The sequence below is a fragment of the Ovis canadensis genome, chromosome 11 (assembly GCF_042477335.2).
Source record: "Ovis canadensis isolate MfBH-ARS-UI-01 breed Bighorn chromosome 11, ARS-UI_OviCan_v2, whole genome shotgun sequence".
Lineage (NCBI taxonomy): Eukaryota > Metazoa > Chordata > Mammalia > Artiodactyla > Bovidae > Ovis > Ovis canadensis.
In genome coordinates, this window is record NC_091255.1 from 50267196 (window position 1) to 50295017 (window position 27822).

The 27822-nt window shown below is 47.1% G+C and overlaps 1 protein-coding gene and 1 non-coding gene across 2 annotated transcripts; both read left to right on the forward strand.

The window, feature by feature from the left end:
• The first annotated feature begins 1682 nt into the window (after nucleotides 1-1682).
• LOC138415569 (small nucleolar RNA SNORA26) lies at nucleotides 1683-1804 on the forward strand. Its single transcript, XR_011247320.1, has one exon. It is a non-coding gene; the product is annotated as a small nucleolar RNA SNORA26 (small nucleolar RNA).
• A 21986-nt stretch (nucleotides 1805-23790) lies between these two features.
• Nucleotides 23791-27585, forward strand: EIF1 (eukaryotic translation initiation factor 1). The gene is made up of 4 exons (XM_069603705.1): nucleotides 23791-25218; nucleotides 25913-26076; nucleotides 26222-26323; nucleotides 26729-27585. Exons 1-4 carry the CDS (start codon nucleotides 25188-25190, stop codon nucleotides 26771-26773), a joined length of 342 nt encoding a protein of 113 aa, XP_069459806.1. The 5' UTR covers nucleotides 23791-25187; the 3' UTR covers nucleotides 26774-27585.
• Nucleotides 27586-27822: the final 237 nt, after the last annotated feature.

Sequence of the window (27822 nt, forward strand, 5' to 3'; positions counted from 1 at the left end):
AGGCAGACCCATTTCAGATATCCCTAAATCTACCCCGTCCTGCCCCTGCTTTCTCAGTTGGTCTCAATGGTCAAATGTTGGAGCGGAAAGGACTCCAATAATAAACAGCAATAGCAAATGGGGTCTTCCCTGGCTGTCCAGCAGTTAAGACTCTGCTTTCCAATGGGGGGGGGGGGGATCCCTGGTGGGAACTAAGGTCCCACATGCCTTGAGTGCAGCCAAAAGTTAAAAATAAAGCCCCCTCTCTGTTCCAACATCGCCCCTCTTCTGGCACCTTGCCCCTCTTCTGGGCCACAGAATCCCGGAAAAGCAGAGAGTGTGATGACCGTCAGATGATTAGTGCAATCATCATTTCGCCTTCCGAAAAATTGGGGCAAGGGGACTGGAAGAGAGCCGAAAGTGGAGTCCTCGTGGGCATTTGCCGCGAGCTGGACTTTGTGATCAGTTCGTTTCTAGCACACAGACACTTGCCCGAGGCCGCAGTGCAGAACTAGGACCAAACCTGCCACTCCCTCCCCGGTGCTCCTTCCGTCCGACCAGGGTCTCCCTTGGGAGGGGGCGGTACAGGAAACCCACGCACACCCTCACTATAGGCCTCCCATTGGTGCTCCCACCCCAGAACAGACGCCCCCAGTCCTAGAGAGACGGCCCTCCTCCACACACTTCGAGGGAACCGGTTACTTTTTAGGGCCTTGAGTGCAGGGAAGACCCGGGAACATGGGAGGGGCGGGAGCCTCACCTGTTCTGAAGCCTGGTCTATGCTGCCATCTTGTGTCCACAGCAGGAAGTGCGCCCGTTTCGCCGCTCGGAGCAAGTTCCCGAGTTAACACTCGGGTTGAGCGGGAACTGAGCCCTGCGCTCCATCTCCTCCAGACACAGGAAGCAACAAGGTACAGCCCATTCCTTTACAGTTCACTTACAGCTTACAGTCTGGCCTCGTGGCCTCCAAGTGATGTGACCCAAAACTCAACTCAGCACCGAATACTCACCAAGATAGAAGGTCAGCAAAAGTTTCCAAAAGATAGAGAAGCATCAGGAAAGTGATGTTGAAGCTGGGCAGGTAGGGGCTTCCCTGATGGCTCAGCTGGTAAAGAATCCGCCTGCAATGCGGGAGACCCAGGTTCGATCCCTGGGTTAGGAAGATCCGCTGGAGGAGGGCATGGCAAATCACTCCAGTATTCTTGCCTGGAGAATCCCCATGGACAGAGGAGCCTGGCGGGCTACGGTCCATGGGGTCACAGAGTCAGACACGACTGAGCAACTAAGCACAGCACAGCACAGGGACTTCCCTGGTGGCTCAGTGGTAAAGATCCGCCTGCCAGTGCAGGAGCCATGGGTTCCATCCCTGGTGGAGGCAGATCCCACGGGCCACAAGGACTGAGCCTGTGCTCTCGAACCTGGGAGCCTCAACTACTGAGCCCATGTGCCAAGTCACTGAAATTTGCGCACCTTAGAGCCGCTGCAATGGGAAACCTACAAACCACAATTGGAGAGTGGACCCCGCCCACTGCAGCCAGAGAAAGCCCACGAAGCAATGAAGACCCAGTATAGCCAACAAAAAATTATAAGCAAGAAACCTCTCTGAATTTAGAAGAAAAAAAAAAGAGAGAGAGAGAGGTGGGGTGGGCAGGTAGAACTGGAGGCAAGTGAAGATGAAAGAAGGCCCTCCACACCCTTTTCCTGTGGCCTTTTAAGGTTGATGCAGTGTCTTAGGAGGCTAACACAGAAGGGTAAAGACAGTCTCCGTAAAATCCAGAGAATAGACCGTGGAACTCCTCTTTGGATCCCGGCTGGAGTCACAGCTGAAGGGGAAAAAAAAAAGAAGAAGAAGTAGGCACTCCAGATAGAGGGACTAGCCTGAGCAAAGGCAGGAGTCAGGAAAGCATCTTTTCTAAGGAATCCGGTTTGTCCCAAGACTAGATCAGGTGTAAGGCATTAACAGCAAGATCATTTGGGAGCCTAATGGGCAAGGCTGAGTTTGTACTTAAAACTTTACGCAGTGGTCTTCAAGCAAGGGCAAGCTCCAGCAGGCATGTCTCCAGGAAAAAGCAGTATAACTGCAGAGGAGGGGAGTGAACAGGACGACTGAAAACGGCTGAAGGACATGCAGTGCTGAGGGTGGTACCCCTGGGAGCGCTGATGAGCCAGGGCCACCAGGAGAGACGAGGCCTTCAGCTTGAGTTGCTCTCCGTGAACATGTCCTTCACGCAACTAGGAATAATACATTAGTAAAAATGGAAGCAGTAGCAGTCACGCAGGAGACTACATGGTAAAGGAAGCACTTTAACTCACACATGCCTTCGACCAGTGTTTACTGAGCCTACTATGCATCGGGCCCTGCACTAAAGGGCTTGCGATCTATCAGTAACTGATGGCTGATTCCAGTGGAGGAGGTGGACATTAACAGCCCTGACAAATAGATAAAATACGCGGTGTCCTAGAAGGTGCTAAGGGAAAAAAAAAAAAAAAGAGCAGTGACGCAGGAAAAGGAGCATGAGAGGACAGGGTGGAGGGCTGCAGCTTAATACAGGGTAATCATGTGACTTCCCTAATGGTCCACTGGCTAAAATGCAGGGGGCAGGGGTTCGATCCCTGGTCAGGGACTAGATCCCACGTGCCACAACTAAAGGATGTCATGGGCCACCGCTAAAAAGATACCGCATGCCGCAAGGAAGATGGAAGATCCTGGGTGCCACAACTGAGGCCTGGCATAGCAAAATAAACAAATAATAATAAATAAAACAGCATGGCCGGGAAAGGCCTCTGTACAAAGGAGGCATTTAAGCTAAATCTTGAGAGGGAGGAGAGCCAGAAATCTTTTTAAGAAATGTGATACAAATGAACTTATTTTCAGACTCACAGACATAAAACAAATCTATGATTTCCCAAAGGGGAAAAGGGGTTGGGGGAGGGATGAATCAGGAGGTTGGAATTAACATACACACACTACTGTATTTACCATAGATAAGCATACTGTATCCCACAGAGAAATCTACTCAATGTTTTGTAATAATCTATAAGGAAAGAGAATCTGAAGAATTTGTTTATATAACTGAATCACTGTGCTATACACCTGAAACTAAGATATTTTAAACCAACTATACTTCAACTTTTGAGAAGTTGGTTTTTTTTTAATTTACTTCGCCTTAAAAGGCCTATATCCCCCTTCCCTTCCCTTTTTCCTATTAAAATGATATTGAAATCTAACTTCTAAGCCACCTTGGGCTTCCCTGAGAGCTCAGTTGGTAAAGAATTTGCCTGCAATGCAGGAGACTCTGGTTCAATTCCTGGGCCGGGAAGATCCCCTGGAGAAGGGATAGGCTGCCCACTCCAGTATTCTTGGGCTTCCCTTGTGGCTCAGCTGGTAGAGAACCCGCCAGTGCGGTAGATCTGGGTTCAATCCCTGGGTTGGGAAGATCCCCTGGAGAAGGGAAAGGCTGCCCACTCCAGTATTCTGGCCTGAGAATTCCATGGACTACAGTCCATGGTACTTCTCTGGTGGCTCAGACGGTAAAGTGTTTGCCTACAATGCGGGAGACCTGGGTTTAATCCTTGGGTTGGGAAGATCCCCCAGAGAAGGAAATGGCAACCCACTCCAGTACTCTTGCCTGGAAAATCCCACGGACAGAGGATCCTGGTAGGCTACAGTTCATGGGGTCACAAAGATTGGACATGACTGAGTGACTTTCACTTCACTTCACTTCTAAGCCACCATGAAGTCACTCATTTTTTTCCTGGTTACCTCCCCTGTATGCTGGAATTATACGTGTTAATAAATATATTGTTTTTCTCTTTTAATCTGTCTTTTATTACAGGAATGACAACCAGAAACTTAGGACAGAGGGAAAATTATATTTTCCTCCCCTACAAGACTCTGGGGAAGAAAGCTATGTGACTGTCTGGGGAGAAGCTTCCAGATCCCAAAGTGGGAGCATTTCTGGCATGTTCTAGCCCAGCAAGGGAGCTGGGGTGGCTGGAGTGGAGGGCCGAGGGTCGCAGAGTTGATATGAGCTGGGAGAGGTGACGGAGGTTGATACAGGCGACCTCATAGAACATGTGAAGACCAGCTTTTACTTTTGAGCAGAAGAGCATCACAACGGGACTTCCATTTTAAGGAGCTTTCTCAGGCTGCTGTGTGGGGACCAGACACCAGGGATATGTGCACAGAGCCCAGAGTTTCCTAAAGACTGGATATGGGGTGGGAGAGAAGAGACTAGTCAGGATGCTGTCTCCATGGGGATGGAGTTACCATCAGCCAAGACAGGGTGGCTATGGCAGGGGTAATCTTGGTGGGGAGGGGAGATCTCAATCTAGGGCAGGCTGAGTTTGGGATGTTTAATAAACATCATAGAGAGGATAACAAGTGAATTAATTTCAGTCCACTGGGTAACCATGTGTGTGTGCGTTTGTATGTATGTGGGTTTTACTTTGGGAAGATACGCAAGCCATAAAATTTACCATTTTAATCATTTTAAAATATATTCTTTGATGGCATTAAATAGATTCACATTGTTGTTTTACAACCATCATCCATCAGCATTATCCTCATAACAATCCATCTCCAGTAACTTTCATCTTCCCAAACTGAAACTCTGTACCCATTAAAAAATAACTCCACGTTCTCCCCTCCCCCAGCCCCTGGCAACTGCCATTCTATTTCTACAAAATTGCCTATTCTGTGTATTCATATACATGGAAGCATCCGATATTTGTTCTTCTGTGTCTGGTTTATTTCATTTAGCATAATGTCTTCAAGGCTCATTCATGCTGTAACGTGTGTCAGAATTTCATTCCTTTTTTTAAGGCAGGGTAATATTCTATTATATAGATATTCCACATTTTGTTTATCCGTTCATCCACCAGTGAACATTTGGGGTTTTTTCAGCTTTTGGCTAATTGTGAATAATGCTGCTATGAACATTGGTATATGTCTGTTCGCGACTCTCCTTTTAATGCTTTTGGATTGGTACCCAGAAGTGGAATTATGAGTCATATGGTGAGTCTATGTTTAGCTTTTGCTATGAGGAACTGCTGCACTGTTTCCCATTCTTGTGTGATTTTTCCCACTTATCCACAGGAGGGACTGAGAATCAGAGAGGGGAAGGGACTTACAGGAGGTAGGGATCCCTGAGCCAAAGTTCTCTTGATTACTGTGACTCTGACACCCCTACTAGAGAGAGACTTGGAAACAGAAACTCATGGAAGCTGAATTGAACCAAGGTGCAAACTTGGAAGCCATCTTCATAGAGCGGGTGGGGAAGCAGAAGAGAGGAATGTGAGACCCAAGAGAGCAGGAAGCAGGAGTTTGGGATGGGGCATGAGTCCAAAGAAGGAAGGGGAGCTAGTAGAGAAAGCAAAGGGACAGCTGCCCTTCAAGACAGTCCCAAGCCAGGCCCTCCAATCAGAGCTTACTAGCAGCTGTGTGACCTTGGGCAGGTTACTCACCCTTGCTGAGCCTTGGTCTCCCTGCCTATAAAATAGTGGTACTAAAAGTCCTTGCCTCATCGGGTTGATGTGACAACTAAACGTGATGAACCAGGATTTGTAAAGCCTGTGACCAAGATATGAAAGAGTGTCACAGAGCCCAGGGAGAGAACAGTTAGAGCAGTCACTGGGAGAAAGGGGACAGCCCTCAGAGGGGCTGCTAGAGGAAACGAACCAATTTGTCTCTGGAGGGCAGTTTGGCAAAAACCTTAAAGATATGCTGATCTGTCCACCCAGAAAATCCACTCAGAGGAACTTATTCTCAGAAACTCTGAAAGACGTGCAAGTTGAATTATCCGCAAGGATGTTGATCCAGTGCTGTTGATGAGAACAGAGGATTGGAGATGATGTCAATGTCCAAGTAAAGGAAACTGGTAACATTATTTCTGCTTCATGCAGACAAAAATTACATAGCCATTACAAATGCAGTTGATGTAGCTGTAGAATTAGAATGCTGTTTATCAGTCCAGAAAGAGGCTCATGTGCATACATATACATGTGCGGGCTTCCCTCGTAGCTCAGTGGTTAAAGAGTCTGACTGCGATGTAGGAGACTTGGGTTCAACCCCTGGGTTGGGAAGATCCCCTGGAGAAGGAAATAGCAACCCACTCCAGTATTCTTGCCTAGAGAATCCCATGGACAGAGGAGCGTGGCAGGCTATAGTCTATGGGGTCTCAAGAGTCAAGACACGAATGAGCAACTAAGTATGCGCCTACATATATGTTATGTTATATATATATAAAGTTATTGTGAACTTCTAGATGTTCAAGCTGGTTTTAGAAAAGGCAGAGGAACCAGAGATCAAATTGCCAACATCTGCTGGATCATGGAAAAAGCAAGAGAGTTCCAGAAAAACATCTATTTCTGCTTTATTGACTATGCCAAAGCCTTTGACTGTGTGGATCACAATCAACTGTGGAAAATTCTGAAAGAGGTGGGAATACCAGACCACCTGACCTGCCTCTTGAGAAACTTACATGCAGGTCAGGAAGCAACAGTTAGAACTGGACATGGAACAACAGACTGGTTCCAAATAGGAAAAGGAGTACATCAAGGCTGCATATTGTCACCCTGCTTATTTAACTTATATGCAAGTACATCATGAGAAACGCTGGGCTGGAAAAAGCACAAGCTGGAATCAAGATCGCCAGGAGAAATATCAATAACCTCAGATATGCAGATGACACCACCCTTATGGCGGAAAGTGAAGAGGAACTAAAAAGCCTCTTGATGGAAGTAAAAGAGGAGAGTGAAAAAGCTGGCTTAAAGCTCAACATTCAGAAAACGAAGATCATGGCATCTGGTCCCATCACTTCATGGGAAATAGATGGGGAAACAGTAGAAACAGTGTCAGACTTTATTTTTCTGGGCTCCAAAATCACTGCAGATGGTGACTGCAGCCATGAAATTAAAAGACGCTTACTCCTTGGAAGAAAAGTTATGACCAACCTAGATAGCATATTGAAAAGCAGAGACATTACTTTGCCAACAAAGGTCTGTTTAGTCAAGGCTATGGTTTTTCCAGTGGTCATGTATGGAAAGTTGGACTGTGAAGAAAGCTGAGCATCAAAGAACTGATGCTTTTGAACTGTGGTGTTGGAGAAGACTCTTGAGAGTCCCTTGGACTGCAAGGAGATCCAACCAGTCCATTCTAAAGAATAGCAGCCCTGGGTGTTCTTTGGAAGGAATGATGCTAAAGCTGAAACTCCAGTACTTTGGCGACCTCATGAGAAGAGTTGACTCATTGGAAAAGACTCTGATGCTGGGAGGGATTGGGGGCAGGAGGAGAAGGGGACCACAGAGGATGAGATGGCTGGATGGCATCATCGACTCGATGGACATGAGTTTGAGTGAACCCAGGAGATGGTGATGGACAGGGAGGCCTGGCGTGCTGCGATTCATGGGGTCGCAAAGAGTCAGACACGACTGAGCGACTGAACTGAACTGAACTGAACTGAACTGAAGGTTATTGTTTTATTTAACTTGTATGCCGAGTACATCATGCGAAATGCCAGGCTGGATGAATCACAAGCTGGAATCAAGATTGCAAGATTGTCGGGAGAAATAGTAACCTCAGATGGGCAGATGACACCATTCTAATGGCAGAAAGTAAAGAAGAACTAAGGAGCCTCTTGATGAAGGTGAAAGAGGAGAGTGATAAAGCCGGCTTGAAACTCAACATTCAAAAAAAACTAAGATCATGGCATCCAGTCCCATCACTTCATGGCAAACGGAAGGGGGAAAAGTGAAAGTGACAGATTTTCTTTCTTTTCTTGGGCTTCATAATCACTGCAAACAGTGATTGCAACCATGAAATTAAAAGATGCTTGCTCCTTGGAAGGAAAGCTATGACAAACCTAGACAGCATACTAAAAAGCAGAAATCACTTTGCCGCCAAATGTCCATATAGTCAAAGCTATGGTTTTTCCCATAGTCATGTATGGATGTGAGAGTTGGTCCATAAAGAAGGCTAATCACTGAATAATTGATGCTTTCAAATCATGGTGCTGGAGAAGACTCTTGAGAGTCCCTTGGACAGCAAGGAGATCAAACCAGTCCGACCTAAAGGAAATCAACCCTGAATATTCATTGGAAGGACTGATGCTGAAGCTGAAGCTCCAATACTTTGGCCACCTGATACAAAGGGTCGACTCATTGGAAAACAACACCCTGATCCTGGGAAAGTTTGAAGCAAAAGGAGAAGGGGGCAGCAGAGGATGAAATGGTTAGATAGATGGATGGTGATGGTAAGGATGACTGACTCAGACATGAATTTGAGCAAACTCCAGGAGATGGTGGAGGACAGAGGAGACTGGTGTGCTACAGCCCATGGCATCACAAAGAGTCAGACAACTGAGCAACTGAACAACAACAACTGTTTCATTACAGGAATTTTTTAACATGCACCAAAGTAGAAAAAAGTCATATAAAAGATCCCCATGCACCCACCACTCAGTTAACAACTGTCAATTCACAAGCCACCTTCATTTATATCCCCATCCACCTCCTCCCTCCTCACTACATATTATTTTCAAATAAATTCCAGGAATCATAGCATTTCACCCTGAAATATTTCAGTATGTAGCTAGCAGCTAAGAACCCTTTTTCTTTAACATAACCTCATACAATTATCACACCTAAAATAATTAATCAGTTCAGTTCAGTCACTCAGTTGTGTCCAACTCTTTTCGACCCCATGGACTGCAGCACAGCAGGCCTCCTTATCCATCATCAACTCCTGGAGCATGCTCAAACTCGTGTCTATTGAGTCAGTGATGCCAACCAACTATCTCATCCTCTGTCGTCCCCTTCTCCTCCTGCCTTCAATCTTTCCCAGCATCAGGGTCTTTTCCAGTGAGTCAGTCCTTCGAAGTAGGTGGCCAAAGTATTGGAGTTTCAGCTTCAGCATCAGTCCTTCCAATGAATATTCAGGGTTGATTTCCTTTAGGACTGACTGGTTTGATTTTCTTGCAACCCAAGGGACTCTCACGAGTCTTCTCCAATACCACAGATCAAAAATATCAATTCTTCAGCACTCAGCTTTCTTTAAGGTCCAACTCTCACATCCATACATGACTACTGGAAAAGCCAGTAGTCATGATTAGATGGACCTTTATTGGCAAAGTAATGTCTCTGCTTTTTAAAATGGTGTCTAGATTGGTCATAGCTTTTCTTTCAAGGGGCAAGTGTCTTTTCATTTCATGGCTGCAGTCACCATCTTCAGTGATTTTGGAGCCCAAGAAAATAAAATCTGTCACTGTTTCCATTGTTTCCCCATCTATTTGCCATGAAGTGATGAGACCAGATGCCATGATCTTCGTTTTTTGAATGTTGAGTTTCAAGCCAGCTTTTTCACTCTCTTCTTTCACTTTCATCAAGAGGCTCTTTAGTTCCTCTTCACTTTCTCCCATAAGGGTGGTATCATCTGTGTATCTGAGGTCATTGATATTTCTCCCAGCAACCTTGATTCCAGCATGTGCTTCATCCAGCCTGGCATTTCATGTGTTATACTTTGCAGTAAGTTAAATAAGCAGGGTGACAATATACAGCCCTGACGTACTCCTTTCCCAGTTTGGAACCAGTCTGTTTTTACATGTCCGGTTCTAACTGTTGCTTCTTGACCTTAATTTTAATTATTAAAATAATTGATAATAATTCCTTAATAAAGAAACATGGTTTCTCTACTCACAAGACTTCTGACACTAAATGTGAGGATTTTCCATACCAAGCAATTCTGATACTAACTACCCATAGTTAGTAAGGACCTCACAGATTAAAGGTTCAGTCCCCCTCTTCAGACATCAATCACAAGTGGTGGATCCTAAGGTACCCACAGTTCTGTCCAACTCTGGTTACAAATTGGGGGTTCCCTCATCTTCCTCTTTGGATTTGATAATTTTTTATAATGGCCCATAGAACTCAGGAGAACAGTTTACTACTCACTCACTCATGTGTGTGTGTGTGTGTGTGTGTGTGTGTGTGTGAGTCACTTAGTTTGCAACACCATGGACTATAGCCCACCAGGCTCCTCTGTCTGTGGAATCCTCCAGAAAAGAATACTGGATTGGGTAGCCATTCCCTTGTCCACGGGATCTTCCCAACCCAGGGGTCAAACCCAGGTCTCCCACATTGCAGGCAGATTCTTTACCATCTGAGCCACCAGGGAAGCCCTTACTATTACCGGTTAATTATATAGGAGAGTAGAAATGACAGAGATGAACAGACAGATGAAGAGGAATACAGAGCAAGGTGCAGAAGAGTCCCAAGCTCAGGGGCTTCTACTCCCAGGAATGAGTGCACCACCCTCCCAACACATGGGGGTGTTCACCAACCTGCACCCTGCTTCTTAAAGTTTTTATGAAACTTCCATTACATAGGCTTGATTAATTCAATCCTTGGCCCCTGGTGACTAATTCCATTTCCAGCCCCTCCCCCTCCCCAGAGGAGGCTAGAGAATGAGACTGAATGTTCTAACTCTCTAATCACGTGATTGGTTCCTCTGGCAACCAGCCCTCATCCGGAAGTTATCTAGGGGCCACAGCCACATTAACAGACAAAAAGACACTTATCGCTCCAAAGACTTGAGTCTTAGAAGCTCCTGTGTCAGGAACCAGGGACTAAGACCAAACATTCTAATAAAAAAATTATTCTAGCACCCCTATCATTCAGGAAATTACAAGGGTTTTAGGAGCTCTGTGTCAGGAACTGGGAGCAGAAACCAAATATATATTTATTTTATCACAATACCACACAACATAATAGAATAACTGGTCAGGGACCCCCTCGCACTCCAGTAGTTAAGACTCCACACTATCAATCGTAGGTCCAATCCCAAGTCAGGGAACTAAGATCCCACAAGCCACCTGGTGCAGTCAAAAAAAAAAAAAAAATCTGGTCAGTGTTTAAATTTCTCTCTAAAGAATCCACCTGCCAATGCAGGAGGTGTAAGAGACAAGGGTTCAATCCCTGGGTTGGGAAGATGCCCTGGAGGAGGACATGGCAACCCACTCCAGTATTCTCGCCTGGAGAATCCCATGGACAGAGGAGCCTGGCAGGCTACAGCCCATGAGGTCTCAAAGAGTTGGACACAACTGAAGTGACTTAACACACACGCTTATAAATGACACTTTTTGTTTTAATTTGGGATCCATATAAGGTACACACAAAACAACTGGCTGTATAGATCTTAAGTCTTTCAAATGATAGGAACCTCCTCCCTGTATTCTCTTTCCCCTCCCAACGAAATTATTGTAGAAAAGATGATTTGTCCTGTAGATCCAGACTGCTGGTCAACATGATAGCCAGTGTCTGGACTTTGCTGATTGCATTCTCATGGTGTAATTTAACATGTTTTGCTGTTCTCTGTGTTGCTTGAAACTTGCTACTGCTGCTACTGCTAAGTCACTTCAGCCATGTCCAACTCTGTGCGACCCATGGACGGCAGCCCACCAGGCTCCCCTGTCCCTGGGATTCTCCAGGCAAGAACACTGGAGTGGGTTGCCATTTCCTTCTCCAATGCGTGAAAGTGAAAAGTGAAAGGGAAGTCACTCAGTCGTGTCCAACTCTTAGCAACCCCATGGACTGCAGCCCACCAGGCTCCTCCACCCATGGGATTTTCCAGGCAAGAGTACTGGAGTGGGGTGCCATTGCCTTCTCCATGAAACTTGCTAGTTTGACCTAAAGTCTTGATCAGATTTAAGGGTGTCTCCTTCTCAGCAGAGGCAATTTATAGGTGATGCAGGAGAAATATGTTTCTCTATCAGCAACTTTAGCAGCTGTAGATGATCAATGCCCAGATCCATTCATTCATTCATTAAGAGCTGCAAAATGGCAACAGTCTAATTGTATCATTCCTTTTTTTCTTGAGTAATTTTACCTATTTAGCTTGGCTGTGCTAGGTCTTCGTTGCTGCACGGGTTTTTCTCTGATTTTGGTGAGTGGGGGCTACTCTCTAGGTGTGGTGTGCGAGCTTCTCATTGCAGTGGCTTCTCTTGCTGGGGAGCACAGGCTCTGGGGTGTGAGGGCTTCAGTAGTTGCAGCTCCCGGGCTCCAGAGCGCAGGCTCAACAGCTGTTGAACGTGGGCGTAGTTGCTCCACAGGATGTGGGATCTTCCCAGACCAGGGATTGAACCCATGTCTCTTGCATTGGCAGGCGGATTCTTTACCGCTGAGCCACCAGGGAAGCCTGCCTTCTTCATTTATTACCTAGAATACTTCTATAAAGAGAATTACGTCCCTCCCCTACATCTACAATTAGTTTCCACACCGAAGGCACAGTTCTTCCAGGAAAGGCAAGCTCACAAAGTAATGATTTTCTAATATCTTCCAAAGGTGACTGCTAAGGATTTTCTTTAATCATTACAAACTTGTGAATTTAAAAATATCTAAAATTGAATATATTCGATATGCTTCCATCTATTGCATTTATTGGGCTTCTCTGGTAGCTCAGTGGTAAAGAATCTGTCTGCAATGCAGGAGACTTGGATTCAATCCTTGGTTTGGGAAGATCTCCTGAAGGAGGGCATGGCCAACCCACTCCAGTATTCTGGAGAATTCCATGGACAGAGGAGCTTGGTGAGCTACAGTCCATGGGGTCACAAAGAGTCAGACACAACTGAAGCGACTAAGTCGAAACAACAGCATTGCATTTATTATTCTTCTAATTATGTAAAAAATAAACATGGTTCCCAAATCAAACATCCAAAACAAGATAAAGTCAAGGAAATCCAGTTTCTATTAATATTCCCATCCTCTCTACTCTATATCCTATTTTCCTTTATGTCATCTTTTTTTTTTTTTTTAGGATCAACACACACACACATCTTTTTTCTTACTAAGACTAGGGTACCTCCTTCTCTATTATATGACAAAAACAAGTTATAAAAGAGTTTGTACAATTTGATCTCAAACAAAAATATTGTGTTTAAATGTATAATAATAGAAAAAAAAACATCTTTGATGTTTCTAACTATATCTGCTCTCTAGGAGCCCTGCAATCCCACACGCCCTTTGCTTTGCCAAGTGGAGCTAGGTCTTAACTGCATTCATGTCAAGCATGGGGCAGAGCTGAATTGCAAGATCAAGGGGCCAGGAGTTTAGGGCCTGGAACTGGGAATGGCTCAAAGTGGGAGATGGAGGAGCCAGAAAGAGCTACATAAGACAGGCCAAGAGGGGCCTGCACAAGCTGACTTTTGGGATAGACTGTCCTCACTCACTTTCGTCAAGGGTCATGGGGTAAAACTTACATCGTTTGCTATTGTTTTAAGTACGAATGGATCCTTTGGAGTGGATCTGAAGCTATGTCGAAGGCTGTGAAGAAAATAACAGGGCCCAAGGCAGAGGGACACTCAGAGCAGTGGAAAGATTCATAAAAATCCATGCAAACAGATGGAAATGTGCCAAGATGGATCCTGGTCATCCCCAGGTAGTAACTGATTTAAAAAGTGTTTTAAGAGTGGGGGTCATTTTTCTACTTTTTAAATTTGTATGCAATAAGAATATGTTATTTTATAATTCAGGGGAAAATCATCTTTATTTTAAAACAAAACAAAATATAGAGATGCTCAAAAAAATGAAGGAAGTGAGTACATTCAAGGGCCACCACCTTGCCCTGGGCAAGGGTTCTATGCCTCCCCCAGCCCTGGGAAGAGAAGCCAGCAGTGACTTCAGGGAGTCTGTGGAGGGCATAGTCAGGGCAGCTGTACCCTCAAGGTTAAGGGAACAGGTTCAGAGCTTGAATGCAGCCCTGCAACTTACCAGCTGTGGGCTTGCAGAAATACCTCCAGCCTTCTAAGTTAGGCATCAGTTCAGTTCAGTTGCTCAGTCGTGTCCAACTCTTTGCAACCCCATGGACTGTGGCACACTAGGCTTCCCTGTCCACCACCAACTCCCGGAACTTACTCAAACTCACGTCCATTGAGTCAATGATGCCATCCAACCATCTCATCCTCTGCCGTCCCCTTCTCCTCCTGCCTTCAGTCATTCCCAGCATCAGGGTCTTTTCAAATGAGTCAGTTCTTCACATCAGATGGCCAAAGTGTTGGAGTTTTAGCTTCAGCATCAGTCCTTTCAATGAATATTCAGGACTGATTTCCTTTAGGATGGACTGGTTTGATCTCCTTGCTGTCCAAGGGACTCTCAAAAATTGTCTTCAACACCACAGTTCCAAAGCCTCAATTCTTCGGTGCTCAACTTTCTTTATAGTCCAACTTTCACATCCATACATTCAGCATACTCATCTATAAAAAAGAAGAGCTATTCCCAAATTCAGCATACTCATCTATAAAAAAGAAGAACATCTCGTTCCCACTGGGTGAGATGTTGGGAGGATTGAACGAGACAGCAAACATAAAATGCTTAACGCCATGCCCATCCCTTGGAAGCAGATAGTAAATATTTCTGCAATGAGCCATGACCTCCCTGTAAAGTAACCAAAGTGCTGCAGTTTCCCCCATGCAGATGCTCAGGCCAGTCTTGAAGCAAACCCAAAACATCACTCTCCCTTAAAGAAAGTCCTCTCCTCAAAAGCACCAATGAGCAATCAGTATTTTACCAAGGATTTGCTCCTGCAGTGAGGAGGGGCAGGTGGGACACACACCATGCACCAAGTTTTCCTCCCAAAGGCCACCTGAGATCCATCGGTTCTCCCAGCCCCTCCCTCTCCACCTGTCCTCACCGAATGCATGGCCCCCAGCCTGGATGGTGCACTTAATCCTTCCCTGGGGCTTCAACCTCAGCCCAGCATCTCAACTCAATGAGGTTCCTCCACCTGTCCCCTAAGGTCCGTCAGGGCTCTGAAATTGCTCTCCTTAGAGGGTTAACTGGGGATTATAGATTTAAGCCAGTGGGTTTTTCCTGATACATATGGGCAAGAACACTGAGGTTCAGAGAGATTGTGCAAATCATCTTGTATTAGGGAAGAACAAATCTGGTCCCATGCTGGATCTGTTTCTTTCAGCTTAACATCTCCTTCTGCTTCATTGACTACGTTAAACCTTCGTGTGGATCGTAACAAACTGTGACAAATTCGTAAAGAGCTCAGATACCAGACTGCCTTACCTGCCTCCTGAGAAATTTGTATGCAGGTCTAGAAGCAACAGTTAGAACCGGACATAGAACAACAGACTGGTTTCAAATTGGGAAAGGAGTACATCAAGGCTGTATATTGTCACCCTGCTTATTTAACTTATATGCAGAGTATAACATGAGAAATGCCGAGCTGGATGAAGCACAAGCTGGAATCAAGATTGCCAGGAGAAATATCAATAACCTCAGATATGCAGATGACACCACCCTTATGGAAGAAAGTGAAGAGGAACTTAAAAGCCTCTTGATGAAAGTGAAAGAGGAGAGTGAAAAAGCTGGCTTAAAACTCAACATTCAAAAAATGAAGATCATGGCATCTGGTCCCATCACTTCATGGCAAACGGAAGGGGACAATGAAAACAGTGAGAGACTTTATTTTCTTGGGCTCCAAAATCACTGAAGATGGTGACTGACAGCCAAGATGCTTACTCCTTGGAAGAAAAGCTATGACCAACCTAGACAGCATATTAAAAAGCAGAAACATCACTTTGCCAACAGAGGTCCATATAATCAAAGCTATGGTTTTTCCAGTAGCCATGTATGGATGAGAGAGTTGGACCTTAAAGAAAGCTGAGTGCTGAAGAATTGATACTTTTGAACTGCGATATTGGAGAAGACTCTTGAGAGTCCCTTGGACAGCAAGGAGATCAAACCAGTCAGTCCTAAAGGAAATCAACCCTGAATATTCATTGGAAGGACTGATGCTGAAGCTGAAGCTCCAACACTTTGGCCACCTGATGCAAAGATATGATTCACTGAAAAAGACCCTGATATTGGGAAGGACTGAAGGCAGGAGGAGAAGGGGATGACAGAGGCTGAGATGGTTGGATGGCATCACCAACTCAATGGACATGAATTTGAGCAAGCTCCAGGAGTTGGTGATGGACAGGGAAGCTTGGCATGCTGCAGTCCTTGGGGCCACAAAGAGTTGGACACAACTGAGCGACTGAACTGATTCTTTGTATTCTATTGCTTTTGCTACAAAAATGCTGCCTATAGCCTGAAATATATAGAATAGTCCATTCTCAAAGCTCTGATCTTTAAAGGTATAACAATTTTCCACTCATATAGAAATAAAAAGTTTCAGAACAGAGAATAACATTTGTCTTATTGAAGGTTTACAAAAACTTCAAAACCTGACCTACACAGACAGCTGCAGGAACAAAGGATTCTGGCAACAAGAAGTCTGCAGCAACTAACCACACCCTTTTGAACATAAGCCTGGATTCTAATTCCAGGAAGATGGTACTTTGGGACACTTGTCCACCATCTTTTCAGTCTACAGGCTTTCCAAATAAAGTCGCTATTCCTTATGCCAGCAACTGGTCTCTTGATTTATTAGCCTGTTGTGTAGTGAGCAGCATGACCTTGGACTTGGTAACAGTCTGAAGACACAGAACAGACAAGTAGCAGGATAGCCTTTCAAATGGTCCCTTGATTCAAACCCCTAATCTTGGGACTTCCCTGGTGGCTGGGTGGTGGAGAATCTGCCTGCCAGTGCATGAGACGTGGATCTGATCCCTGATCCAGGAAGATCCCATATGCTGCAGAGCAACTGAGCTCGTGCACCACAACTATTGAGCCTGCCCTCTAAAGCCTGTGCTCTGCGAAAAGAGAAGCCACCACAATGAGAAGCCCGAGCAATGCAACGAGAGCGTGGCCCTCGATCACCACAACCAGAGAAACGGTCTTACAGCACAACTGAAGATAAAAACAAATAAAAATTTAAAACAGCAACAATCTTGTCAGCAGGGCCTCCTGTAGGGACTGAAATGATTCCCCTAGGTTTGGGCTGCAATGCAGGAAGCTCTCAGGTCCTCAGGAGCATCTGGGAAGAAAGAAAAGAACACACTCACATGTACACACTCACACTCAGATACCCATCCACAGGCACACACCAATAGCACACACATGCACTCTCACCCCATTTATTCACATACACACACGCACACACGTATACACACGTCATCCCACTCGTCTCTAAACCACAACTGAACTCTGAAGATTCCCCTGACCCCTCGGGGACAGGCATGTGCCCAGCACAATGCAGGTCAAAGTAGGAGTTCAAACACTGTTTAAAGAAAGGAATTAAGGGTCAAAAAAGTTTTCTAAAGTCTAGTTATGTGCTGTGATAGCTGCCCTGTCCACAGCAGTACTGGCCACCCAGACTCAGTCTTCAAGCATGAAGTAACATCCCCCCCTCCACCAGGACCTGGGGTTGCACTCCCAGGCACTAGCCCCATCAAGGAAATGACTAACCCCCTCAACAAGGGCAGAATCATCCAAGACTTCTCCCGGAAACCTGGCCCCTCTAATGGCCGTGCTGCCCAGCAAGAAAAGGGTCACCGCCACCCAGGCCAGTGATCTTGTCCAAACCCAGGCACCTTACCTACGAAAGAGCTAATGCCACCTGCTTTGTCAGAATCCTGTGAGACAGGAGTGGGAAACACTCAGGACAGCACCCAGTGGGCTGTGAGTGCTCAGTAATTGTTAGTTTCACAAAATAGAAAATGTATTGCCCAAGAATGAACACTAACCTAAACCATGGACTCCAGGTGATTGTGATGTGCAGCTTCATTGATTATAACAAATGTACCCCTCTAGTGGGAATGCCGATAGCAAAGAAGGTCATGCCTGCCTGGGGGCAGAAGGGAATTCTCTGCACCTTCCTCTCAATTTTGCTATAAACCTGAAACTGTGATAAAGAATAAAGTTTTTTTTCTACTTATGTCCTAGAATTCCTCTCAGGAAGAGCGTTATTAGGGGTTAAGAGGGCAGCATATAAGCTATTTGGGACAAAAGACAAGGCCAATGCCCCCAGCCCCCTGGGGCACCGTCAGGCGGCCATGAAAATAGTGAAAGTGTTAGTCACTCAGTGTCTGAGTATGACCCCATGGACTGTAGCCCGCCAGGCTCTTCTGTCCATGGAATTCTCCCAGCAAGAATACTGGAGTGGGTTGCCATTCTCTTCTCCAGGGGAATCTTCCCCACCCAGGGACTGAACCTGGGTCTCCCACACTGCAGGCAGTTTCGTTGCTATCTGAACCACCAGGGAAGCCCTCAGGTGCCCATATTTGGTCACTAACTGGTGGAAGTGTCAGCTTGGGCTGAGCTTGGGTGTGAGACAAAAGGAGAGACCTTCACTTTGCGGGTGATAGAACCCTCAGCCCTGCCCAGGAGGAGACCCAGTTTGGACTTGGGGAGGGAAAAGATCCGTGACTGACTCTTCACATGACTGTCCCTGAGCTGTTTTCTAAACTGGGAGCAGGAAGCAATTGGTCAGCTCATCAGAGAAGATTGAGGAGGGACTAGAAGGCCAGGAGAGAAGTCTGGTGTTGGTAAGGAGAAGGCTGGGGGGAACGCCAACTGTATGAGTGTGGATTTGCCGCTTGCTGGGCCAAGGAACCCTCTCTTCAGTCTGGGATCACCTAGAGCAGTACTTTCCAGGAGCTATATAATGCATGCCACCCATGTAACTTTAAATTTCCTAATAGCCACATTTTTAAAACAGGTGAAATTAATGATCTATTTAACACAATATATCCAAAATATTATTTCAATAAGTACTCATATAAAAGTTACTGAGCTATTTTACAATTTTTTTCAAGCTAAGTTTTAAAAACTCCATGTGTGTTTTACATTTAACAGCACATTAAGTGTAAAATGAAGCTGCATTCAGACTGGTCCTGTTTCCAGGGTTCACGAGCCACAAGTGGGCCCCCACGTGGCCCTTCAAGAGTTGGACTTAACCGGGGGAAGGTGGGTGGGTACAGAGGAGAACAAAGGCCACCCAGAGAGGCCCGGGTTCCTCCAGATGACCCGGCCTCAAGGCAGAGCTGCACAGGAGCTGAGTGCCTGGGGTAGGGTACAGAGGTGTGGAGCCATGTGACTTAGTTCAGGGGACACCCAGCTGTGCCCTGTCAACTCTCTCTGTGTTTCTTCTCCAGGATCTCAAGTACAAGCCACCCACTCTCTCCTAGTTGGTAGGAGAGATCTTCTCACATCCATAGGAAGGACTTGAAGTCCAAGGAAGACTTGCTGCTGGGTGAACACAGAGGTTTTCCTGAAGATGGCCCTTATATGAATGACATTCGCTTTTTTGTATATGTGTGGTCCCATGGGATCTTAGTTCTCCAACCAGGGATCAAACACGTGCCTCCTGCATTGGTGCACTGGAAGTGCAGAGTCTTAACCGGTGGACCGTCAGGGAAATCCCTACATTAGATTTTTAAAAAGTAAAAGGGCAGACTGCCAGACATACCTGTGTGGTTCTCCCAGAGAGGGGCCAGGTCTGAACTGATTTCCACACCACACGTCTGACGGTCTTCGCTCCATCTGAAATGTCCACACCGCCCCCCATGCCAGGGGATTCCTACTGCCACACTCAGGACATAGCACCTTGGGTGCTCCTGTGCCTGGCAATCCTCCCTTCTGCCTGGGTCCCTGGCTCTTTAGGGGCATCTTCCGAACCCTGGCAGGCTGTGAACTCTCTGACAGTGGGCACCAGGCCTGGCCCTTCTTGGCTTCCTTCACGAGACCAGGCTACACTTAATCCTCCCCACAAGCAAGTCTGCAGTTGGCCTGCCCAGGGAAGGGGAGCCAGGGACTCTGGCCTGTAACTCCCTCCCTAAGCAAAGCTGCCTCCCCTCATCCCATCCCATCCTCTGCAGGATCCCAGGGGACAGGGAAGGAGTGGAAGGCAGGATGGGGAAGGCAGATGCTCTGCCAGCAAAGAAGAACTGAGCAGGAGTCCCTGGCAAGGGACGTAGTTCGGGGGGACTGTGAGAGGAAATGTGACAAGAAGAAGAAAGCCTAGCAGGACTTTCCTGGTGGTCCAGTGGTTAAGAACCCGCCTTCCAGCGTAAGGGACATGGGAAACTGAGACCCCACGTGCCTAGTGCCAGCTAAGCCCATACACCACAACTACTGAGCCCGTGTGCCTAGAGCCCGTGCCCCAGCAACAAGGGAAGCCACCGCAGTGAGAAGTCCCCGTGCCGCGACGAACAGCAGCCCCCACTCACCACAACTAGAGAAAGCCTGCAAGCACAAAGCAATGAAGACCCTGCACAGCCAAAAATAATAAATTTAAAAAATACTTTTTAAAAATAAATTTTAAAAAAAGATCCAGCACAACCAAAAAGAAGAAAACAGCCTGGCGGGTGGGGGGGTGGGGCGCGGGCGGGATGGTTGGAGGGTAGCAAAGCATAGCAGGCTCCAGGAATTTTTACCACCAGTCTCAAGATCGAGAGTTTCCAATACCCCATAAGGATCCCTCGCGTCACTTCCCAGTACCCAACCCTGGGTGCGGGGAGGCTGAAGAGATGATCGAGGAAACACACATCTCACAAAAACCCGGTGCAATCTAGGTGGTCAGAGCCACAGCAGGCCCAGGTCTGCCTCCTTTTCCAGGTGACAAGAACGGCAGACTTCATTCACTGAGGAAGGGTGAGGGGGCATGATTCCCAACATGTACATACATAACCAGTAGCTCCCAGATAAGGAAAGCAAGAAAGAGCGCATTTATTTGACTTTCAATCAAGTTAAATCCTGTGCCAGTTACCCCTCCAGCTGCTCAGAAATCCGACCTTGGGTGTGACAGGGCCTCCAGCGATCCCTGGGGTTCCTCTAGGTCAGAGTTCTCTTTAGCACCAGAGCTACCCAGAACTCCGTTGGACCAGATCAACCATCTGCCCTGGATACCATGGAGACACCTATTTCCCCAGAAGATGTGAGCCTTTCCTGGTGGGAGAGTCTGCTGCTTGCATGCCAAGTTCGGAGCCCTGGGGAATCTTAATCAAGGCTGAGGGTCCCCAAGTGTCCCACGCAGCCATGCCCTTGCCACATTCCGAGCTCATGCCCGAGAGATGCCCACGTCTGCCTCATTCTGAGGAGCTCGCTCGTTCTTTCCCCCTTCTTTGCTGAGAACCTGGCATAATCTACTTAGTGACTAATAACGTAACATTTTAACCGTCACATATATTCTCTTTAAATCCCCTCAAAAACTTAAGAGAAAAGGTATGACTCTATTCTTCTGTGCAGATGGAAAAAAATGGAGGCTGGGAGCCTGAGTCACGCAGGCAGGAAGAGGCAGAGGTGACACTCAGATTCAGGTAGCCCATGCTCCATGTCCCGCCAGAACTCAAAACTACGAGCGTGGTAATAAATCAGCCAGTATTGTCAGCAGGCACAGATGTCACTTTCAGACAAACTCATTCTGGCTCCATCAGTACTCCACAAGCTCTCCGGGCTGGAAGCAATCTCCACACTGGACAGTGAGCTCTTATAGGCCTCTCCTTGGAAATGTCCCCAGCAGGGAGCACAGAGCTATGGACTTTAGACCTGGCAAAGGTCTTAGAAATTCCTGAGTCCTCCTTCTAGGGGATACAATGGAGTCCCTGAGAGGTGAGCAGGGCCTAGAAACTTGGTAGTAACCAAGATCTTGGTGTCCTACCTGCCCCAGGCTTGGCCTCTGAACTGCAGCCTGCCCAGAGCGAAGCTTGTGTGTGTTTGTGGCAATAACTGTTTACAGTGAACTGGACATCAGGTCCCTGCAATAAGAGCTGGAGAACATGCTCATCTAGGGCCACCCTCCCTGCCCTGCACCAGCAGGCCAGACCCAGCAGCTCCCCATGAAACCCAGGGTTGGACCTCTGAGAACTTTTCTCAATGCTTCACCCCAGGACTCTCTAAAAGGGCAGCAGAGGCTACAGCCTGGGGCCAGGGGTCGGTCATCCCTACCACTGAGTACCTGTGAGACAGGCCGGGACCTGGGACCCTTTGCTGAAGTGCTTGCACCTGGACAAATGTATCCTCAAGCAACAAAACACAAAGAAACTGCAAGGAACTAAAAATAACTGTGTAAAAAATAATAAAATAACTGAATGCAAGTACAACTGGGGCAAATTATGGACAACAAGATACAAAAAGACTCAAAACCTAACTGCCACTTCTGAAGAGCCGGGAGCAAAAGCAGGGTAGTGCTCAAGGCCCTGGCACCCACCACCAAAGAAGTGGGCAAACCGCCTAAGCCTCCCATCTGGCCCAACCCCTGGATATGCCGCTACCCTCTGTCCACATAAAGAACCAACTCACCCCTCCTCGGGGAGCAAAGAAGAGAACTTGTTGCTTGTTTTTGCTCTCCCATGCTGCAGCAGGGGCCGCAATAAAGCTTTGCCTGGATTTTTCATCTGGCTTCTTATCAATTTCTACTGAGGGCCAAGAACCCTGATCAGTAACACCTACAATGCCTGTTTGTTCGACAATCACTGAGCACCCACTGTGTGCAGGTACCTATTGTGCATACACAGAAAAGGAGACAGGCATGTACCCTGCTCTTTTGAACTCACAGTCTAGCAGGGACATAACTAGGGAACAGGAAGAGCCAGACCATGGGCATGCCACCTGTGCCATCACACAGAGTCCCGTACTTAGGAGAGCCCTGTGCTTGGCTTTGCTGTCACTGTCTTGAAATTCTGAACCGTTTTGGAACAAAGAGCCTCGCACTGTCATTTTGCACTGGGCTCAGCAGTTTATGTAGCCAGTTCAAGGAACAGGCAAGCAAAATCCACTGGCTAATGCCAGATAGAGGAAGTCGGGGCACAGGGTAAACTCCCCGCTGAGTTCTAGAGAATGAGTGGGAGATGCCAAACAGAGAAGTAGAGGGAAGAAAAGGGAAGGGACCACATGTACAGACCCTGAGATAAGAAAGTTCAGGTGCTTCATAGAACACTGTAGAATGTGGGGCATGGTGATAACACCATGAGGCGGAAGGGGAATTCGGACCAAGAAAAGTCAAGATAATCTTGATGGAGAACAAAACAGGAGTGAGTGCTATTGGACATGAAGGCTTTTTGTAAAACTCCAATAATTGAGAGATTGTGGCTTGGGGATAAATAGACCAGTGAAACAGAACAGAATCCAAAAATTCACCCACGCATAAATGGAAATACAATGATGATATAGAAGGCAGGACAAATCAGGTATTAATCAACAAATGTTGCTGGGACAACTGGCTATCCACAAAGGGAAAAATATTAGAGCCCTGTCTCACACCACACACACAAAATTCCAAGTGGTTTAAAGACCTAAATGTGAAAAGGCAAAGCTTTAAAACTTTGGGGGAAAAAAGAAACAGAATCTTTATAAACTGGAGGCAGAGAAACAATTTCTTCTTTATAACATAGAAAGGATGGAAAAGATCAGCTGGACCACATTGCTACTTTGAAATTTCATATTACAAAATATACATGCCCACTGAGAAGGCCAGTTCTGACTCACTTTCTCTCCCCAAACCCCTTTCAAGCAGAACCATGTCTCTGAGTATAGAGGTTCCCAGGTGGGGGAAGGTTGTGTTCTTAGCTTCTCAGACTGGGATGGGTGTGAGACTGCGACATTAAGGAAGCCAAATTGTTATTTAAAAGATTACTTAGTAAATATGGAATCAAAAAACCTATCAAGAACACCTAGCTTTTCCTCTTCTGGGGCTTTCCATGTTCTGGACTCTCATCTTGCCCCATAGTGGACTCTTTCCCACCCTCTAAGCATCAACTGGGATGTCATCTCCTCAGAGGCCTTCTGAAGCCCTTGTCACTCTCTCATGTCACCTTATTCTTTCTTGGCACCTGTCACAATCTGTCATCTTATTTGTTTACTGTCTCTCTCCCCCCCCACTAGACTCCACGGAGCTGAGCATCAAGAGACATAAACCGGCAGCCCTTGGGACTAGCACACGTTTTATTTGGCTTGCAGTGTTTTCCCCAAAATTAAATTTATTGGCAATCTTTAGAAATCAAGAGATTTTATATAAACATCTGAATGTCCAAGTTGTCATGAAGACGATCTAGCACAACAGGGTAGAGGTGTCTGGCGGTGCAGCCTCTGGTTTTCACCCCCTGGCCCCTACCACACCCCATTACATCACACTTGGCTGGCTGCACTCCTTTATCTTACCTGTCTGACCTCTGGCCGCCTTTAGAGTCTAAAACCTCGCTATGTCCTCTTGCAATTATGAACATTTCAATTCATAAGCTGAAAGTGCAAGCAAGGCTGACCTTTTTTTGGTCCTTTTTTGGTCCCCGGGTGGTGGGGAGTTGGAGGCGGTGGGATGCGGCCGGCTCTTAGATCTCTGACAGGATCCAACCTGGGCCCCCTGCATTGAGAACAGTGCAGTCTTAACCACTAGACCTCAAGGGAAGTCCCAGGTTGACTGTTTTGAAGGCAATAATTCAACTAAGCTCTGGGAAAGGTCAACCCCACACAATTTGTATGACACCAAGGACCCCCTTCTAAGTGCGTGAATTCTTGGCCCTCAGAACCAACGTTACTCTCCCTTGAACTCCTGCTGATGATCTTGACATTCTTTCCTTGGACGATCTAAATGGTAAGCTTAAAGTAGATTAATCCATTTTTAGATTAGATTCATCTAAATGATAAATTAATCTAAGTAATAAGGTTTTGGTTACACTACTGCACATTGATTAACGTGCAGCCCTAAATCCGTCAAGGAGTAAATCTGTAAAGTAGGGAATTGGGTGGGTTCATACATAGCGAGAATTTGTCGTGTTTGGGACTGTCAGCATCTAAATCCTCTCTAAAAAGTGCCAAATCTACCCCCACGAAAAGACCTGCCCGGCAACAGGGTCAAGAAGGCAGAACCCTCCAGATCATAGTACGCAGGCGTGACCGAAACCTCCGCCAGTTGTCTGCGCCGCTGTCACCCTCCTCCAGCACTGCGCAGGCGCTTAGACAGACCAACCTTTCCCTCCCTCTTCCATCTCTCCCCTAGGCGAGGGGACGCCCTCCCGCAGCACACAGTTCCTGCGCAAGCGCCGTCCCGCGTCCCCGCCCGAAGGCCAATTGGAAGCGGCGGCGGCTGGGCGCAGGGGGCACAACGCCGTGGGTGGGGCCTGGACGTGAGGGCAGCGCGCTGGCGTCACAGGGGCGGCTATATAAGTGAATACAGGCGCCGCCCCTCCGCCCCAGTCACTGAGCCGCCGCCGAGGACTCAGCAGCCTCCCCCTTGAGCCCCCTCGCTTCCCGACGCTCCGTCCCCCCTGCCCGCCTTCTCCCGCCGCCGCCTTCCGCAGGCCGTTTCCACCGAGGAAAAGGAATCGTATCGTATGTCCGCTATCCAGAACCTCCACTCTTTCGGTAAGTCCCAGAAAGTCCCGAGGGGAGGAAGGCCCCGGTGGGGCGCTCCGGTCCTCAAACAGGGCCAAGAAAGCTGCTAAACGTTGTAGGTCTTCGTAAACTTGGGCGGAGGGGAACTGTCTCGGCCCGCGGGCTGTGGGGCCGCGGCCTGGGCCTTAGAGTTGGCCCCTGAGCGCGACCGGAAGGAGCGGGCGAGAGGTCAGCCCTTGGGCGGGCTTCGCGTCTCGGGTGGCGCATTTACTAATGGCTCCCGGGCCTCTTCGGGCCACACCCGCCCCTCCCGCCACCCATGCGTCACGTCCGGTACGTCACCGCCGTTGTCACGGTGTCGGGAGGGAGAGGCGGCGCCAGGCCTAAATGACACCCGCGCGCGCCAATGGGGCGGGAAGTGTGGCCCCGCCTTAGAGCTCGGGTTCCGGCCGGTTGCATCAGCTGGGTGGGGCGCCGCCGGCCTGCCCTGGCTCCCCCGACACGTGATCTGCTTCCCAGGGCGGGCCTGGGGCAGGAAGCCCAGGCTGGGAAAGCTGGCTGTCCCGGACTGACCTGTTCGAGGAGAGCCAACAAAGAACATGTCTGATCCGACCAAGCCCTGACGATTTCAGTATCAGTTTCTGCACGCAGAAGAGATCCAGTGGAAGGGTGGCAGTGGCATCTGAGCTCAACATCACTAAACGAGCTTGACCTTTCTTCCCAGACCCCTTTGCTGATGCAAGTAAGGGTGATGATCTGCTTCCTGCTGGCACTGAGGATTATATCCATATAAGAATTCAACAGAGAAACGGCAGGAAGACCCTTACCACTGTCCAAGGGATCGCTGATGATTACGATAAAAAGAAACTAGTGAAGGCGTTTAAGAAGGTAGGTTTTTTAATGAGATTTTAGGAAAGTCGTATTTACCCTGCCTCCATGGAGCTGCTGAATTGTATTACTTACTGAAAAGGGTTATTACTGGCATTCAAACTGTTGCTTGGCCTGATTTGTTTTACTTATGGTGTTCTTGCAGAAATTTGCCTGCAATGGTACTGTAATTGAGCATCCAGAATATGGAGAAGTGATTCAGCTACAGGGTGACCAGCGCAAGAACATATGCCAGTTCCTGGTAGAGGTGAGTTCTGTTGCTTTTTGTTGCTACATTTGTGCCTTTTCCCTGGCTAACTAATCTCAGATCTGCCTGGTCTGTTTTTATAAGGCTACACCAAACAGTTTTTGAAGTTCATAGTGTATTTCTGGAAAGGAGGGATTTGTCCACCTTAAAGTTTACTAGCTTGGATCTAGTTTAAGGATGTTGTGCACATAGACACTAAAACAGGATGTCTGGTTGGCTATTCTTAAGTGGCAAAATCTTATTACACCACTGATGATAAACTGAGTGTACCCTGAGTTCAGTGCATCTTGGCTCTGGGACTTTTCTTGGCCAAGTGTAGAAGTAGGAGGAGAGGATTGTTGTCATCAGAAACGGAGGCTCCCTTTAACTCTGCTCCCTCTTAAACTGCCCTTTTTTCCTTTGCAGATTGGACTGGCTAAGGACGACCAGCTGAAGGTTCATGGGTTTTAAGTGCTTTTGGCTCACTGAAGCTTAAGTGAGGATTTCCTTGCAATGAGTAGAATTTCCCTTCTGTCCCTTGTCACAAGTTTAAAAACCTCACAGCTTGTATAATGTAACCATTTGGGGTCTGCTTTTAACTTGGACTAGTGTAACTCCTTCATGCAATAAACTGAAAAGAGCCATGCTGTCTAGTCTTGAAGTCCCTCATTTAAACAGAGGTCAAGCAGTGGGCGCCTGGCAGTGTCCAGCCTGAAACAAAGCAATAACAGTGATGTTTCAGCCAAGTCCAGAGCCCCAGGATCACAGATGGCTATGTCTGGCCGGAAGCTCCTCGGCAGTCCCTCTGCAAAGTTCCCTGCCCTGAGAACATGTCACCACCTGAACAGTCCTCGATGAAGTGGAGAGTGGAGGATGGGTGAGGCAGCTGTACTGCTAGAGGGTGCCTTCGGTGGTCAGGGAAGGATCCTGTGATGTCTCCAACGTGACTGGGTGGGCAGGGCTTAGAGCATCCACCCTCCAGTGAGGTGACAGGACATCTGGCTTGCCACCAAGGTCTTCATGACCAGACATGTCCTAGCTTATCGACATCCAAACTAGAATGTGAGGCCAACCTTCTATCAGTTAAACTTTTGACAAGGGAACAAATTTCAAACCAATGTTATCAGTCACGTAGCTGTAGAGCTTGCAACTTAACTAGCAACAGCTGCCCAATGCCTTGTGAAGTAAACTGGTTTTTTGGTTTTTTTCCCCCCTTCAGTTTTAATGTTATGTAATGTATTTAAACCCTTATTTAAATAAAACTTGTTTTCAGAAACATTTGATTTGCAGATTCTGTTTAATACATAATCAATCACGTGCATGTGGAGGAACCACAGAAATGGCAATAGAGGATACATCTGGACCCACAGCTCCTTAACTGGGCCCTGACCCTCTTGGCCAAGAAAAAGTAGTGAGCTTGTCCCTCCAAGCACACTCCCAGCCCGCTTTGTTAGCCGTTGTATAAGCATTTGCTCAGTGCTCTGTTGTCTCAGTGTCCTGAAAAGACCTGCTGAGAAGGG